The following is an 18,642-nucleotide window of genomic DNA, read 5'->3' on the forward strand; positions in this document are numbered from 1 at the left end:
TGATTGAGGTTGAGGGGAGAAGATAAGCTGTGATGTGATATATTTTCAGTAGTGGATGCAATGATGGGTCAGTGGTGCTTTTTATAGAGGCGTTGACTTCTTTTGTCTTTGAGGAAAATGAGATTACTGCTGCAAAGAAATCTCCTACAGAATTGGCAAGAAGCTGTCTATTTTTAGGCTGTGGCCAGAGTAAAAGTTGCAGGATATAGTATTTTTTTAATATATAGTAAGTAACATGTACAGTACATTCCCTATAACATGACGAGATAGATAGAACACCCAATAGAAGTATCTAATCTCAGACCTTTTATTTTCTCCGTCCGTGAGGCTGCTGTGTGATCTTGCTGCTTCTCAAGGCGATCCAGCACACTGTTATTTTTCTGCTCCTATGAATTAGCTCAAGTGTGATCAGGGCCTTATCTGTAGGACAGCTATAACTTAGATTTCATAACTTCTTTATTGTATTTCTTGAATCTTCCTCCTCTTTCTGCAGATGGCAATGAATTTGCAATGATCACATCTTGCTACAACCCTGAGCAACTTCCACCTGAGAATTCATCTTTTATGGAGAGAAATTTTGTCTGCAGATTAAGATGTCTGCTGGATAACTCTTCAGGATTTTTGGTATGTGATGCAAGTCCCAAGCCAAGTAAACAACTGTATGAATTGTTATATTTAGGGCAATGTATAGTATATGGATAGTTTCACAATCATTGCCCACACTTCTCCATTCCACTTGTGACCACTTTTAGTAGGTTCAGACACCGTCTGTATGTCATTCCCTAATACTACTAAAAAGGGAAGTAGACGTGACAAAGTGACTCCAAGATATGTCCCTGCAGTAAGTACAACATTGAGGAGGGGTCTGCTCACACAATAATAATAATAATAATAATAATAATAATAATAATAATAATAATACAGAGCAAATCATTTTGTAAAAAAAATCATCCAAAAATTCATTCCAAATTGCATAAATTGTTTAAGTATCAATTAAGAATATGGATTTATTGACACAAGTTTTTGGCTCTGATGCTTTGCTTTGAGTTTATTAATATTTATAACTAGAGCTGAGCGAATATACTCAATCGAATACCTCGGCCACATAGCTCCCGGCGCCAGGGATGGTGGGAGGGGCAGTAAAAATTTGAAGCTCCCGAAGTGTTTTTGCACCAGGAGCAATGCGGCGGCGGTATTCCATCGAGTATATTCGCTCAACTCTACTTATAACCTTATTCTCCTTTGCATTTGTCATCTTGTGTACATATAACATTTAAATGGATGTTAAAAAGTTAAAAAAAGAAAAAAAAAGCTAAGTTTTATTTAAAAAATAAAAAATCCACATATTAGAAATTGGCTATCACATTTAAGTAGCTACACGTAAACAAATATGGAAATCCTTAGAAGGAATTTATTATCAGGCTCGCACAAGGAAACAGGCCTGGAACTACAGCATCTTTGGCTCCACTTTCTATCTGTGTGCCCGTAGGCAGAGAAAGGTGGAAGTCAAGTTGACCCTGGACAAGTTTGCCTCAGTCTATCCGATTTATTAGAACTCATGTCGGAATACTGGCACGAGTTATACCAACAGTCTGTGCCAGTCTCTGGTGTAGGTTTCAATTCCGCAACATGGCATCGCCTGCAGTACACCAATATTATTTACAGGCTGAAGCCTCTTAGTAATTCTGTCACATCTCAAGCAGGACTTTTCTCTCTGCATTTTTGGGTGGAAACCCGGCAGACTGGTGGACCCCTTTATAGTCTATCTAGTCATCTTTCGGGTCTCCAAGCGGACCCAAAGAACGGAAAGCCAAGCGCAGGTGTTAACTTAGTGTAAGTAGACATCAAGCAGGTAGATGGACTTGACAATTTGTGGGGGGTTTTTGCCTTCCACATTGCTATACATCTGTGACTGCTGAAACAATATATATAGACCACATGTTATAGCAGGCTTGTATACATAAACCTCCGGGCCTATTGTAACTGTCTGTATGTTCTTCTGTTCTACACCAGGCGATGAATTTTCAAGGACGTCTGAAGTATCTTCATGGACAGAATAAGAAAGGGAAAGATGGATCCATAGTCCCTTCTCAGCTTGCACTCTTTGCTTTGGCAACTCCATTGCAATCACCTTCCATCTTGGAGATCCGAACCAAAAATTTCATCTTCAGAACAAAGCATAAGCTAGACTTCACACCTATAGGATGTGACGCTAAGTAAGAGCCAGACTCCCTCTATAGCGATGAATGTTTTTAGTCTCGTCTGTCATCCGTTGTGTATCTTATGTTCTCAGTCTTGTTTCATTATGAGTTGATGTATTATAATTAATATCTTTTGGGCTTTGTTTTCCTGCAGAGGAAGCATTGTGCTGGGATACACAGAAGCGGAGCTGTGTATTAGAGGAACTGGCTATCAGTTTATTCATGCTGCAGATATGTTGTACTGCGCAGACAATCACGTCCGAAGTAAGTCCTAGAGATCCTAAAGGCTTTCACTGTACTGTAAACTCTTTAAGGAACACTACTAAGATCCCTTTAGTGGGTAATAATCGTTTCCGTACAAGGACCCCTGTATGTATGTATAGTCATTGAGACCATCTGGTTACTTCCCCTCTACAGCGATTCCTTACAGACACCGCAGACAGACACTTGTAATCTACATATAGTATTGTTATTTTTTTCTCTTCTCTATTTTTGGCTGGTTCTGTTTAGTGTCATATCTTAAAAAAAAAATGACCCACTAAACCGGAATCTTTCAAGGTAGTCAGTACTGCAGCTGGTTCTGCTCCAGCCTATGTGAATGTAGACGGCTGGAAGAAGAGGTGATGATAATGACAGCTAAGCGCTTTAGCAGGGTGGGGGTGTGCAGTGTGTGCATATAGATAAAACCGTACAGAAAATATTACTCAGTTCAAGGTAAGCTTAATACACTGTAGTCTCCGAAGCCATTGTCCTATTGTCTTAATCTTAGGTCATAGGTAATAGTTGGCAGTGTAACATATGGGTTGAGATTCCTTGTTGCTGAATTATATAACCTATATACTCCTTTAATGCAGTGATCAAAACTGGCGAAAGTGGCATGACGGTGTTCAGACTTCTCACTAAAGAAAACGGATGGGCTTGGGTTCAAGCAAATGCACGGCTTGTTTATAAAAACGGAAGACCGGATTATATCATTGCAACACAAAGACCTCTTTCGTAAGTTTTTTATGTATTAATATTTATTGATTTATGCCAAAAAATGTTGTACTGCGAGTTTGACTTACAGGATTTGTTTTTGCCTGGGTTAAAAATCTTGACGTACCTTTGGTGTAAGTCACCAGTTTCAGATCAGCGGGGGTCCATTGCTCAGCACCCCCATCATTTAGCTGTTCTCAGCAGCTGACACACAGAGAATGGAGCAGACAGCACTGTTCAATGAGTTATTGCAGCTTAGCTCCCATTCATGTGAATCAGAGTTGATCTGCAGTAATCTGGTTTGGCCACTAGGCTGAGAACAGACTATCAACTTCCTGCTGTATTTTCTGTGTATCAACTATTGAAGACTGATCTATGCGATTGTTTGATGTGAAATCTCTACTAATATGATATTGGTGACCTGTCCTATGGAAAGATCGTCAATATTTATTGCATGGAAACCCCTTTAAAAGCTAACGTAATATCCTATTTCACCAACGTTTCTAATCAAGACATGACTATGGATTCCTTTTACATTGGTAATGCCTTGACTGATCAGTTCTGCTGCTTTAAGAGTATTTCCTACTAGCTTCATGTTTACACAGAGCTTACGGAGTGTATTTTATATCCTGGGAACATTACGATGAGGGAAAAGATAACTTTTCCATTGCTTTGTTGGAGCTCAGCTTTGGCATTCACAACACATTACTGTTTTTCATTGGAGGTATCGTACCGCTGAGACAGGGCCGCAACGTATCTCACTATATACAGGCGTAGAGTGAGAGAAGTCACCCATACAGAGCTTTCTCACCACAATACATACTGGTGCTGGGCAATATTTGGGATTCCTCTCTCTGCCCACATCTTCAGTATCCGGGGTCACTATTTTGGGAAGTCCAAGGGCACAGCTGATGGTCCCAAAACAGCAGACTGCTCTATAAATAGTGTCCCAATGTTCAGGACTCGTGTGACTTAGCAATGCAGCATTCAGCAGATCTCTAGAGTTTGAACTGAGCCATAGCCATTGCTCACACCCAAAAAAGACCAGCGAGGGAAGCCCCGATGGTGTAATAGTACATTGGCATTTACTATGTGTAGCAAGTCTCACTCCAGTTTCCCAGCAGGGCTGTTTGGCTTTGTACACAACTTGTTTTGGGAAGGTTGAGTTCAGGAAGAAAAGATGAAGGGAAAACCAATAAAGGGGAGTGCACAATAACCTGCCCAGGGAAAGTGCATCTGACCACACCGGAGTCCACCAAGGGGGAAAATAGCGGGCTGTGATGTGTGATCAGACTGGGCCGGGCATTCATGGCAATGTTAATGTTACTGCTCAGCCTGAGTAGATCTCTGATCCACCCAACCAAACCTTCAAAGGGATCACTTAGGACCACCCCATTCCCAGACAATTCTCCGTTGGACCTTCTTTACAGCCAGCCGGTAGCGGAACTATTGGATTCATATCTTTTACGTATCTCATGTGATAGTGTCCATTTATGGACACTGCGATCACTGGAGTTTCCCAACGTATCCTGCTAACAGAGGGCCGTGAGAGACGCCACACAATGGCATCCAATTCACTCATAAGCTCCTATTGTAACCTATATATCCTAAACCTATGGCAATAACAGGGTTTATGTGGCCTATGGTGTTAGGAGTTTGTTGTCTATCATGCTTTGTGACTGTTACCGGTACAAAGCAGCAGTTCTGTGAATACAGCTCTAGATTATAATCCAGGTAGGTAGATAAATATCTAAGTAAAGTATTGTCGGTGTCTTCACAGTTTTACAATTTTTTTTTTTTCCTCCCAAATTCACTTTGATTTCTCAACATGTCTTTTGTTTGTTTTTAATCTTAGAGAGGAAGAAGGAACCGAGCACTTAAGAAAGCGGAGCACACAGCTGCCTTTCAATTTTGCAACCGGTGAGGCGGTTTTGTATGAAGCCTCGTTCCCCTTCCCTCCAGCTCTAATGGGATCCTCACAAAATAAACCTAAAGGTTCCTCCAGTAAAGGGACTCCTGCCAAAGCGACTGTAAGTGAAGGACCCGTCAATCCTGCCTCCCTCTTGGGTGCCATGCTGAGGCAGGATGAAAGTGTGTATATTTGCCCTCCGGCTCCAAACACCTTTTCTTTTGAGAGCTTTTACACAGATGACGGAAATGAACTGAGCAATAACTTTTGGCAAGACAGTCGGGAACCAGCGGCAAATAACAATATGAAGCAAGAGGAAGGAGCTTTTTCCCAAGTAAAAAGCACATTGCCGTCTATAGAGCGCACAGATGTTTTACCAGAGGTTAAAAACAATGAGCTTTACAATATTATGAAGAATTTAGGGATTGACCTTAATGATTTGGAGATGTTACAGCAAGACGAAGAGTTTTTTAGAGGCGAGTTTGAGTATCCCGATATTGGAGATATTGATGTGGCGGATGAAATCCTCACTTATGTGCAGGATTCCCTAAATAGAAAACCAGACTGTATGTTTATGAACTCTCTTCCGCAAATGGCTTGTGCGCAGGACTCCAGCAAAGCGACACAGGAGAGCGTCAACACGCCTCAGATGCTTCAACAGCAGCCAAACCAAATGATGCCGCAGCAGCTGTGTCAAAAAATGAAGCACATGCAGGTCAATGGCTTGCTCACAAACTGGAACCCTGTGAGTGGCGCACCGATCACTTACCAAGAACAGCAGCCGACTGAGCAATATGTACCTAGCCTCAATAATGTGGCTCAGGAGTTTTATAAATCTGAACTGAGCAGTGCTCCATATACTTGCAAACAGGAATATATGCCTTACCAGGACTCATTGCCTGCAGTGCCACTGCCCTCTAACCTTACACACATGGACTTTGAACTAGGAAATGTGGACCAGTCCATGTATACCTCTTCCTCGAACTTGGATGGGTTTTTGGAATGTCTCCCACAGACTTCTGAGCTCCAAGAGTGTAGCTTAAATACTCAGACAGTTATGATGACTTCCCAGCCTTGCTATTCTGGTGCAGTGTCCATGTATCAGTGCCTCCCGGAACCTCAGCCATCCTGTCTGAATCCAATGCAATATAATGCTGTGATGCCCGGTCAGCAACCGATGGTAAACCAAGTAAGTAGCGGATTGCAGCCAAGCCAGAATTGATCTTCCTAAATAAAGAGCCGCCAATCTGCAGAGGTTATTGCCTCTCAGTGAGAAATAGGGATTGGGCTGCCTGGGTGAAAGGTCATAGAAGTTTTCCCTGATGTGTCTGAAAATGTGTCTATAAACCCCATTCACCCAGCAAGTCCCAAAGAGTCTCCTTTTGGAATACGCTGGGCCATTATTTGGTCCAACATTGAGACCCTTGAATGAACTAAACCCTGAGAATCTTGCAATTTCAACTCTTGCCACTAAGCCTAAAGTAGTCTGTCACTTTTTGTTTCCTGGATATGGTGTAAGGACCATAAACACACTGGTCTGGAGCAGACCTTATTCATGTCTGTGGGAGAGTTTTCTAAGCATGCTCTGTGACCTCTGCAGAAGTCATTGTGCAAAGGGAGGGGGGGGGGGTAGATAAGCTGTGATAAGCGACTCCCTTCTGTCTTCAGCACTTCTGGCTGATGTCACGGGCTGCTGATTGGGCCCCAGCGTCACATGGTGCCGTGACACACAGATGCCAGTGTCACCACGTGACTTCAGCCACAAGTGCCAAAGACAGCAGGGTGTTGCTCCGTTGTGTTGGAGAGGTAAGTAACACTGTTTGTTTCCTTACCTCCCCTGGTCCACATTATAATAATAGCAGTTTCAGTTCAATACAAACAAAACTGCAAATATTGTAATAACCCATGTGACCAAAATCATGCCGGTTATCCTGGCTGATGTTCGGTTTCGGTTATTTTTCGATTAACTTCAGCCCTAGCCTATACAATTGCTTACATTGGAGGAATGCTTCTGGAAAAACTCCTGGCGCATGCCTCTGGCGTGCCTAAATAATATGTGAACAGAGCCTTAGAGTAAGTTCACATGGGGTTTTTTGGACCGGAACCTGAGGTGGAGGCCGCCTCAGGTTCCGGTACAAAATACGGGTAACTGTGACTGGATCGCAGTTGCACATTCTGCTCCAGATTAGGCCCAAATGAATGAGCCTATTCGGGAGGGATTGTCTTCAGGCCGAATCGCGAGGCAAATCCTCCTGAAAGAATGAGCATGTCGCTTCTTTTTTTGGGAACTGGAACAAACTGCTCCAGGAAAAAAAAACTGACCAGCTCCCATTGATTTCAATGGGAACCAACTTTTTGGTCAGGATTTTGAGGGGGGTACGGCCTCAAAATCCTGACCAAAAAACCCCGTGTGAACTTCTCCTTAGAAGCCTTTGAGTTTTCATTGGAGAGAGTCAATAACTTTCATCCATTAGGCATCACAAAGGCTCTGATGGACTGAATAAGTCCTGCCGATTCTGTCACTGTCTATAAGAATGCTGGAGATAGCAGATTACAGTGTTGTCTTCTCTCTACCAATCCCACAGACAGGGAATGAAACCCCCTGTTCTCGTGTTCGATAGGGGTTCCAGCAGCCAGACCCCTATCGGTCAGCATAGAAGAGAACATAAAATCTTCAGGTAACTCCTTAAGTTGGGCCAAAATTATGAATAGAAAATAGAAATACAAGTGTGTAAAAACGAGCGCTGATCACATCTCTGACAATTGAATGATGATGTTTTTGGACGCAGAGAACAGCAGATGTTCCATCACCGTGTCATGTCAGGAATATTAGCAATGCTTCACTGCTTGTATCCCTGCAAACAAAAGTGTTTGTCTGCAACAACTTAAGAAATGAAGGAATTTACCGAGGTTTTCCCATAATAGCTTTTACTGACCTTTCATTTCGGTGGGGTCCAGTATAAAGACAAAAATTCAAGTGCCAACCTGTATAGTAGTCGAAACCACCTCCGCCCTTTTCATTGAAAGATACAGGAGAATCCGGATTATGCGATTTTTACTGTTACGCTGGGTTCACACCTGCGTTTGGGGTCTCCGTTCTATGGTTTCCGTCTTCTGTATGGCAGAAGACGGAAACCATAGACCGGGTCCGGCCGTGCGCGGCGGTGAGCATTTTAGGCTCTCCGCCGCGAAACCGGATTTTTTTATCCGGACACAGAGTACTGCATGTCCGACTCTGTGTCCGGATTATAAAACCCAGTTTCGCGGCGGAGAGCGCAAAACGCTCACTGCCGCGCACGGCCGGACAGCTTTCTCACCCATTCAAATGAATGGGTGAGAAAGTCTCCTGCAGGTTTCCGTCTCCTGCCTGTGTTTTAGGCAGGAAACGGAAACCTAAGTACGGAGACCGGGCCGCAGATGTGAACGAGCCCTTACTATTCATATCACAAATGGTGACAAACCACAAAAAACAAAGGCCAATAAAAGTGCAGCTAGTGTAGTAGTAATAATAATACCCATCTAATACACATTGAAACGATCAAAGCTGCAAGTCAGAGACTACTTAACCCGTTATGGGTTTTATTTTTCTATTGACAGTCATACAAGGACCTTTTTTTTTGCAGGATATTTTTAGATGGCAATATTCTGGAGTTCAGATATTGTTTAGTTTTTATTAGTGATTGGCATGAGAAAACCTTGCAATTCTGTCAGTTTTTTTGGCTTTCTTTTGTTTTGTGTTTGTTACTAGTTTACTTTGCAATAATAATGGCAAGTAACTTTTTCTGTGGGTCATTACATTTACTGAAATACCAAATGGATATAGTTTATTATTATTATTATTATTATTATTATTATTATTATTATTTATTATTATTATTATCATCTTTAGGGCACCATATTCTGACACCTGTAACTTTGATTTTTCTGGTGTCAGTGTGAGGGCTTGTTTTGTGCAGAATGGGCTATAGTTTTTTTTTATTGACCCATATCTTTTTCATTTGGGGCCACATGACTTTTTAAAAATGGTTTTATTGTTTTATTTTTGGTTGGTTTAATTTATCCTATAATCATCATTTATCTTTCATGACTTAGATGGGCAATAAATGTTATATTACTGGGGACCCTCAAGTGGCACAAATCACTAGTACAGGGAGCCCAAATCCAGTCATTCCACCTCACTAGAATGGCCATGTTGTTGTGGAATTGGAGAGATGATTCTACATGTAAACTGCTGCTTTGGTCTAACTCTATCGGAGGTACAGAAGAGCAGACGCCATACAGGTTCCATAAATCCCACATGTTACTGGATGGCGATAATTTAAATAAGACCTGTCGCATCTTCTGTTGAAAATACTCGCATTCTGCATTATTTAACAACAGTGTTGTACATTCCTATTATTCCTACTAGAACGGTGTTAATAAATTTACCACTAAGTGTTATCTGTTGGGTGTGTTATAACACATGCCTCACACTGTCCATCAACACAGCCGTAAGAAAAGAGGTTTCAGAAAAAAATTTAAAAGTTAAAAAACACAAAAATAAAGGATAAAAAAAGAACAAACTGGATTAAAAATTTATAATTTTTTTTTTTTTGTCTGTAAGAAAATGGCAGTGCTTCCAGCTTCTCAGCATAGAATAATAAATGGCGCCATTAGGAATTACAGATTGTTCTGATATGGCTTTATGAAGGGGTTTTATAGATTTCCTAATATGTACCGGATTGTAGTAGTGTACAGGCCTAATCACGATACTTGGAGAAGACTCTTTCATCATGGAGGTGACAGGGCAAGCCATTTTATAATTTTGACATTGCGTTTAATATATTGCCATTTCATCACCTCCATGAACTTCAGTTCTTTCCATATTTTATTAGCTGCCCCTCCACTGATTTGGAATTTTGTTCTCTAGCCCCCCACTGTTCTTGCACCTGCTACGCTACTTAGGCTCTGTGGTGTCAGCTAGGAGCAGGCATGGGGTGCTGAAAACTGGTCTTGGAGGGAGTGCTGAAAGGTAGTCTTTTAAGGAGGACCTCTCACATCATCTATCATGTCCAGCTCTTTACATCATTTAATACAGAATTTACTGATTCTGGCACAGTTACAGTTTTTGCCCATTAAAAATACCTTCATTTGAAATTTATTCTCTAGCCCCCATCAATTTTTGATGCCTGATGGGCTATTTAAGCTTTGTAATATCTGAAGGGCAAAGTCAGCTGGGTGGCAGGGGTTTGTGTGACAGTAAAAAGCCTAAATAGCATATCAGGGACCAAAACTAACAGCATTGATTGCTCAGGAACAAAGGTGGCTAGAGAAAAAAATTCCAACTGAGCTGGAATCAGAGGAGCAATGCCTATTGAGAGATCTTAAGCACTTGAATTGTTGGATGAGGTGAAAGGTCCTATTTAAGGGAATGTTTTGTGTCTTTAATTAGTTTCATTCACCATTAGAGTTAAGAATGAGGACCATGGAGTAAGAGAGTCTTATCTTAGGCCAAGCTGTTAGTAGCTTAGCTCAAGCTGTAGTGAGAATGGGAGAACTCTGCTTACTCTTGTCCTAGTCTATACAGTAAGTGAGCTGCAGAAAATGGCGCTCTATTGTGAATGCTCCAGTGACTGGAGTGCAGATGCTTATGTCTAGCGCAGGACAGCAGAGGCTGGGAAAAGTGAATCCGTTATATCTCTGGCATTGTATATTCTAATTATTCCAGTCCTACACGGTTTTCCACTAATGATATCACTGAATATAATACAGCTAGAGCATCAATCTTGATGAAAGCTTTTATATGGTTAAACCCCACCCAGCTTCAGCTTTCCTGCACCCGTATTCTAGTTACAAGTGGTGTACAGATTTCAGCTAACCAAATTTGTTAATAAAGTATATTAAAAAATGTATTCATATCCCAAATGCTCCAGAAAATAAATTTTAGCAATACTCCAAGTGCCAAGTTAAAGTTTGTGACCCCCATGTTTCAAAGAATTGTCCTCAGTTGTTGTAAATTGTATCAATAATAGTTACTCTATTTTTTTATTTTTTTTTACCGTTTTCAGCAATTTCAAAATGGTTTCGGTGGAGGAAATGTGAACCAAACCTATACAGCACCGATGGATATGGCAAACGGCACCCAGACTGCCACCCTTCTACCGTCTCACCATCATCTTCCCGCAAATTCCAAACTTTATCCTGACTTGCCGTCATTCTTGTAAATGCGAGGAGATCAGCCCCTGTGCACACTTGCGTGTGTATTTCTGTCGACCTCTGTAAACAAAGACCTGATGCTGAAAATGCTTTAAAAAGCCACATTACATCCTAAAGAGTTTATTTGGGCTATTTGCACTTGGTAGGCCGCCTACCGCTTACCGATTGGACTGGGCTGGCCAGGCCACATCCGGATGTAGAGAGAGCTTATTTTGGAGAAGAGGAAAAGCATTGGTTTTCCCAACTTATTACAAGAACTTATCATTTTCAGTGGAATTTTAAGGCAATGTATTTTTGCAATACAGTTCTGTATAATATACGACATAGGATAAATAACAAGATAAGGCGAGTGGTTGATTTTACCCCTTCACTGCTACCCAATGACATTTTACCTCTGTAGAGCACTTATACCCTTTGAATACCAATGGTAGGTTTTACCGTTTTCTAGAAAGAGCGTTTTCTTACCTTTTAATAATTTTATGCCTTCTAAAAATGATAACGTCACGTATAGAAAGCACTTACTTTTAAAGTGGCAGTTCCCATTCACTGTGTCTTGACCACTTGCACTGTCGGGTAGACTGGAGTCCTTAGAATGTGTCACTTTAATGCCTATATATTATGATGAGATAGTGAAGCCCAAAGTAGTTGTGATGTATATTCCAGCACTGGAAGTTCATTTAGACAATCAGCTGGAGACTTTTATTAGGAGTTTTCAGTCCTCCGAGTGTGTGATGTAGTTCTATATTTGGCTGCACTTATGTAGAATCCCCCTTTATCCTCGACATTGACTATGGCCTATACAGCACAATGCTAAAGATGGTAAGTTCTAGTAGATCCCTAAAGAGAAGATGACTTTATGTTACCCGTCCATTTTTATCTGCCTCCACACTACACTTTTACTTTACTTGTATTGACCACTTACTGGATATTATGAAGATTCCTCAGTCTCCAGTTTTTTTGCAAAAACTTGACCCAAAGAGACAACAAATAGAATAACTTTGTGGAAATTTAAGCAATGCGTTCAGTTTTATGTAGTTATATATAGTTCACATGATTCTGCCCAGAAAACTACTGGATCCAAGCACTACACTTGAAATGAATATAGTAGTAGTAGAGTTCATGTCTACTCCTTTGGGGTTTTCCAAAATAACCGTATGGATGCCTTGACATATGCCATCAATGAGATCGATGGAGATCTGACTCTTGGCACCCAGCTGTCAGCTAAAGCATGTGCTATGGCCCCTTCACACTGGGTTGTAGAGTCGGAGTCAGGTGTATTTTGGGTGGATTCGGAGTCAGAAAAAAACAGGAGGTATGGCTGGATATACATACATTGTATGACGCAATTTTCCCCTACGATTATTGTTGGATGTCAGATTGCTGCCACTTTAATCATGTAATTTGGATATACAGAGATCATCGAATATATGTTGTACTTTTGTAATCCAATTTCACTTTTGACATCTGTTAATATAGGTTTCAAGTAATTCTTTCCCTTAGTCCAGATTACATAAGGTATGCCACATCCACTGTGATCTGTTTAGGAATGGACCTCATTAAAAGGTATAAACTTAGGGGGAAATAACTGATCGCTAGGGCTGTGACTAATACCCCCAATGTTTGAGAACAGGAGCACATGAACGGAGCGCATGCACACATGCACTACTGCTTCTCCATTCACTTGTATGTGACTGATGGAGAAAACAGAATATAATGCTTATTATTGTAGCAGTGGTGAAGCAAGTGCATTACATTAATACCAGGGGTGTAGGGACCCTGTTCTCCCAATCATTTCTGGTAGGAGTTGTAGAACCCCAGTGTGTGCTACACTTACTGTGTCTCGTGGTTAGAGTATATGCGCTGCCCTTGGACAAACGCCTTTCACTCTTGGGAATTTGTCGGTAAGAATACTAGTACAGACTGTGCTTGCTGTCGTACATACCAAAATTCTTGATGCGTGGAAACGATATGCCTCAATGCATGTAGAATAGGGGCATGGTTAGTTTAGTACACCTAGGAGGACAGGTTTCCCATCCATCTGAGAACAATCCCTTTTTCTACCAGTTTGTACAGTCTTAAATGTGAGTATAATTTCCAGATCACTTTTATTAGAATTTTAAATTTTTCATTTTGTTAGTGTTAAAATTTTGGACCTGCTCCATAGACAACAAACTGTAGGATTCCAAAGTGCCCTAAACCTTTAGTAATGTCTAATAATTACATATACTTATCTCAAGGATTTTAGCTCTCTAGCATCAGCTACAATCCCCCCCATTATCCTACCTGCAGTAATGTTACTGGTATTGCCTTTACTGTATCCAGGTAGTATCAGTAGTCTATGCTAGCGTGATATATACAGTAATGTATTCCATTTTGAAACAAAGGTGAATCTGTAAGATATTTCCCTATTAAACCTTTACAAACAATGGGCTAGATATACTAACTCTTAAATTATTGCAAAGTTAGACTAGACAGTCTTAAAATGCAGCAGATTTATCAAAGTATTTAATGCTGGATGATAAATTTGTTGCAATATTAGACCTGGTTCACATCTGCGTTCAGTATTCCGTTCGGGGAGTTCGCTTGGGCCCCCACTGATCATGATAGTGGACCTTTGTCCCCCGGTTCATTAGAGTCGTAGTGAAGAGGAAATAAGTGGTGTGCATTGGGGGAACCCCATTATTTGTAGATGTTGATTCACCCCTGACCTGGTAACATGTACTGTTTAAAGTTATCGATTTTCGAATACATTTAAGAAACTGGGAGTTCCGAGGATCTTGCCCTTTTCTGGATCCCTAAATATCAGCCATAGTTGAGTGAGACTTTTGAAGAACCCATCTTTGCCGTGCCCCCCACACACAGTCCATTGATTTTTAGTTTGCAGCATGTAATGCTTCATTTCCCCTATGGGGGTGCTGCAGGGAAATGGACTCTCTGAAGCCATGCTCCCTAACAGCTACAACAATTTCTACTTCTGATACTTCGAAGACCCCCCCAAAAATCATCAGGAGGTTCTTCTAACAACCCGACATTATTCATCCCCTGTAATCTTACACTTAACCACATTTTATATAAACAGGTTTCAAATCCGGATTTGCCATAAGGAGAGCAATGTATTGTAAGATAAGAAACTTGTACTTGTCTCTCCTTGTGAGGCTGGGAAGCCAATATGGCATTGGTCTAGTGAAAGTCTTTCCAAGCACCAGGAAAATAGCCTGTGCCTTATCTTGTTTTTCTTCTTATTTTATTTTATATAAATATATATATATATCTATATATGACTCTATGCAATGTTTTTCATGTCAACCTGTCCAGTCACCAAGGATGGCATCTGCATTAGGGTTTGTTTGTATAGTAGAAAATGAAACAGTATTGAGATTTTTTTTTTCTTTAGAGTGTAACGAATGAAAGTAAATGCTTTGTGTTATGTTTTTTAGGTTTTTTGTTTTGTTTTTTTTCTTAAAAAAACAAAGTACAAAAAAAAAAGTCAGTTTTATGCATTATTTAGATACGGAAATCCTCACTAACGTTGCACTTGATGGAGTCCATGCTTGCTTGGAATGAAGGATTCCTCGGTTGCATTGAATATGCATTATCTTCCAAGCTTCAGCCATGTTGTATTTGCAGCACTGTTTATTTTTTGTCTGTCATGAGAGCTTCTCCAAGGTGGAAGATGCTCTGTCCTCAGCCTGTTACACTAAAATGTCCAGATTCAAGACTGTAGAACATATTCCGAATAATCCGCCTCTTCTAGCTGTTGTACTTGCCGCTTGCATATGATTTCCTATTTTACCGTGTACAAACCACAACGATTGCCGGCACAAGAAATGTCTTAAAGGATCATAAATCAAACCTGCGTTCTGAACAAAAACACAAAAACCATAAAAACAGAAATCACCATGAAGGCTGCTTTGAGTTGTAGCATAACCCGTGTGCGAATTGTTACATGTTATTATACCTGCTGACTTATATAGTTTTTTATTTTATTTTATTTTTCAATAAGGTGTAAAGTGTAAACACAATTCTATGTTCCTATATCGTCGCTTTTTGTGGTGTCAAGACTTGCCCAACACATTTTTTTTTTTTTTTGTTCCAGTCTTGTCGGACACAAAAAGGTTTACAAAAAGAAAAAAAATCTAATTTTTAAAAGAATACTTTGTATTTTTTTTTTTTTAATCTGAAAAAAAAAAAAAATAAATCTTTGAATTGTAGATGCATCGATACTCGGTGCAACCATGTTTGAAATAATAATAAAAAATGTATATGTTAAAGTGATGACGTTGTGTGTGCCGTGTAACTTATATGTAATGAACAAAAGCAGCTTTCTATGTAAGAATCTTATAATACTGAAAGTTTATTTGCCAGTGTATGGCAGAAGAAAATCCTTCAGATTAAAATTGTATTCTGTGTAATTCAAAATGAAGCAGAAAACAATGAAATCACATTTGTGTTTTTTTTTTCTTTTTTTTATATATTCTTTAATAAAAAGACAATCGTATGGACTGGACTGGGCTGGCACAATTTCAGAATTATTTTGCGCAGTTCTATATGTGGCTATTATAATGTATAAAATCATAGTGGACACTTACTTTGTAACTTTTAGGCTAAGGCCCCATGGGACGTCCTGCAGCCAAAAAGAGCAGCGCTTTATACAGAAAGTTTGCAGAGTTTGCCTCCACGGACTTTATCTATGGGGAAACCACCCGCGTTTCCGTAGATATAATTGACATATTGTGATTGCGATTTCCAAAACCGGCATGGTTTTGGAAATCGCAATGTGTCCGCACAGTGCTTTTTACCGCAAAGTGGGCATGGGATTCACTAGAATCCCATTCACTTTGCACTTACTGAAAGGGCTCGTTCACAGAGTTTTTTGGCAGCAGATTTTGACGCGGAATCTGCCTCAAAATCCGCTGCCAATACTGTCTCCCATTGACTTTAATGGGAGCCACTCGCTACTTTTTTCCGCTAGCTAGTAGTGGGGGGGAAAAAGCGAGATGACCCTTCTTGCCACGTCCACAGCGCAAGGCTCCGGCAGTGCACCGGCATCCCATCGTGGCTAGCCACGTGTAATGTTCACACGCGGAATGCAAATTCCGCCATGTGAACATACCCTTCAATGCCATGATTTTTCCCGCTGCGTTTTTGCCGAAGGCAAATTACAGCATTTCCGTCCCATGGGGCCCTGGCCTTCTAGTCATTGTATAATGTACTGCTGCAGTAGCTACAGTAGTTTGTTCTGTAAGACAAGATCATCATAAAGATATTTCCTGCCAGTTATACAAAATTGCATTACTACCGTAGTATACAGTATGCCATCATGTAATGGGTGGTGGGGGTCCAACTTATAGAGACACATCCTGTCGGCCATTGCAGTAAAGTAGCACTGTGACCCCAGCAATCGAATACACAGATCACCAAGTAATTGCAAATCCTAGAGTAATGCCGTCACTTGTAACAGTGGGTTAACACCTTTAATAGGATAATGAGATAGTGTTCCTTGCCTCTTGTGTGACCTTCTCGGACTAATTTGACTTGATCGGAAGAGCTGGGTTAAGCCTAGTGTACACTGGACAACGATCATCTTCATTTACTCATTAACGCCACAAAATCTCTTAATTGTTGGCCGATGTTTATTCTGCATGACTATTGGGAGAGCTGCCGCTAGGTAATAAGGACACGGCTCAGGAGAAGAAACTCCTTGTCTAATGGAAAATCCACTAATTTGTTTGCAATTTTCAAAATTGTTCAGTGTAAATCTAGTGAAATACATGGTGATTGCTAAGGAAATGTTATAGCAACAAAAATAAGCCGTTCTAAAATGACTGATCTATGAAGTTGATACTGTTAGTGCATAGCGTGGTAGGACAGGCTCTTTGGTCGTCTTTCCATCTCTGAGCCCTGCGCCACCTTCTTTAGACCCTGTATTACATTGCCTAATATTGTATAACTTTTGCCAGCGGTGTTTCTTTTAAGACTAGGCTTGCTGGGGGATATTCAAGGCTTGCAGTTCCATTCAATAACCTACAATGTTAGATAAAATTTCACAGGAGAAAATTTATAGGTAGAGAATTATTCAAAACATCCATTCACATCACCTAAAAGCTGCCTTTTATATATTTGTTCTGTAGATTTCAGTAGTTGGTAGTTAAGTAATCTTGAATATTAAGTGAATCTTAAAGCAGAGTTGAAAGAGTCTTGAATTAAAATAAGATAATCCTTTAATAGTCCCAACGTGGGGAAATTTCAGTGTGTTACAGCAGCATAGTAATACAGATGCAGGATAATAAACAGTAATATATTACAGAAGTAGACACACATAAGCTGAGAAAAAAAAATACTAGGAATCCATAGCATCTAAGGAAGAGAAGAAAGAAGGAAGACTTCAGGATCATTTAGTTCTCTGTGCGAAATGATCTTCACTTACTAGAACCCTTCATTCCATCCTTCTGCGGAGAGGTACAAGCACACACAAATGTATCTAAGCCAAAATAGCAAATCCAAATTGTTTGCGTCTAGTTAATAAAGTCCTGTGATCACAGCAGCATCTGCTTCATGCAAGTAATGTGTATTAACAGGGCAGAGGACAGAACTGGTAAGTGGCAAATCTGTTGCTTGTAGAAATGGTGGCTCCAATATGGCAAAAAAAAAATCACTGTTAATACATCAGGAAGAAAAGGCTCTACAACGCGGTTACAAATCTACCTAGGCTGTACTGCACATGTGCTCTAAGAGTGCACAACAGTTGTCTATAAGTTGATATTTTTTAAACCCTATTTCTGTTCAGGACCCCGTCTAGTTAATTTTTTTTTTCCCTTGTTGCTTTAGTTAAGATAAGATACTGTAATCCTTTAATAGTCCCACAGTGGGGAAATTTCAGAACTGTGTAACTTCAGCACTGTTTTGAGTTTCATGTACCTACAAAGAAAAAAATAAATTTTTATATATATATAATTAGCTTCCCACAAATTCTGCCTATAGATGTTAGCCTTGTTCCACACAACCATGTGCTTTCTGCCCGCTGTGAATGAATGGCACAGCCAGCACATGAACAATACATGGGATGTTATGTGTGCCATCTGTGCACTGACTGTTCTTCCTTGCCCCATTCATTCAGTGAATAGGAGCCAAGGAAGCATGGTTGTTCAATCAGACAGGAATAGAACCTGTTCCATATTTTGCTGCCAGGACTGTGCCCCGCACACAGGGACCATGTAATTCACCATAATGTGCACGGGCCAACAGAATTTAATGGGTCCGTGTGATATCTGGGAAAATTTGGATAGCATACTGACCTAGCACACGATCATCTGCAAGGGGCTTTAGTGCACCTAGTATAGACTGGAAATGCCAGTGTAACTA

At 40.4% G+C, this 18,642-nt stretch overlaps 1 protein-coding gene across 1 annotated transcript in view; it reads left to right on the forward strand.

Moving 5' to 3' along the window:
* The window catches only part of AHR (aryl hydrocarbon receptor), an 89,085-nt gene extending 73,298 nt beyond the window's left edge, over positions 1–15,787 (forward strand). The window contains exons 6-11 of the mRNA XM_075271422.1: positions 494–624; positions 2,014–2,216; positions 2,356–2,465; positions 3,056–3,197; positions 5,032–6,274; positions 11,133–15,787. Coding sequence (XP_075127523.1) covers positions 494–624; positions 2,014–2,216; positions 2,356–2,465; positions 3,056–3,197; positions 5,032–6,274; positions 11,133–11,288 — 1,985 coding nt within the window. The 3' untranslated portion in view covers positions 11,289–15,787. The remainder of the gene's footprint in view (positions 1–493; positions 625–2,013; positions 2,217–2,355; positions 2,466–3,055; positions 3,198–5,031; positions 6,275–11,132) is intronic.
* Positions 15,788–18,642: the final 2,855 nt, after the last annotated feature.

This window comes from Leptodactylus fuscus, chromosome 4 (genome assembly GCF_031893055.1).
Source record: "Leptodactylus fuscus isolate aLepFus1 chromosome 4, aLepFus1.hap2, whole genome shotgun sequence".
NCBI lineage: Eukaryota > Metazoa > Chordata > Amphibia > Anura > Leptodactylidae > Leptodactylus > Leptodactylus fuscus.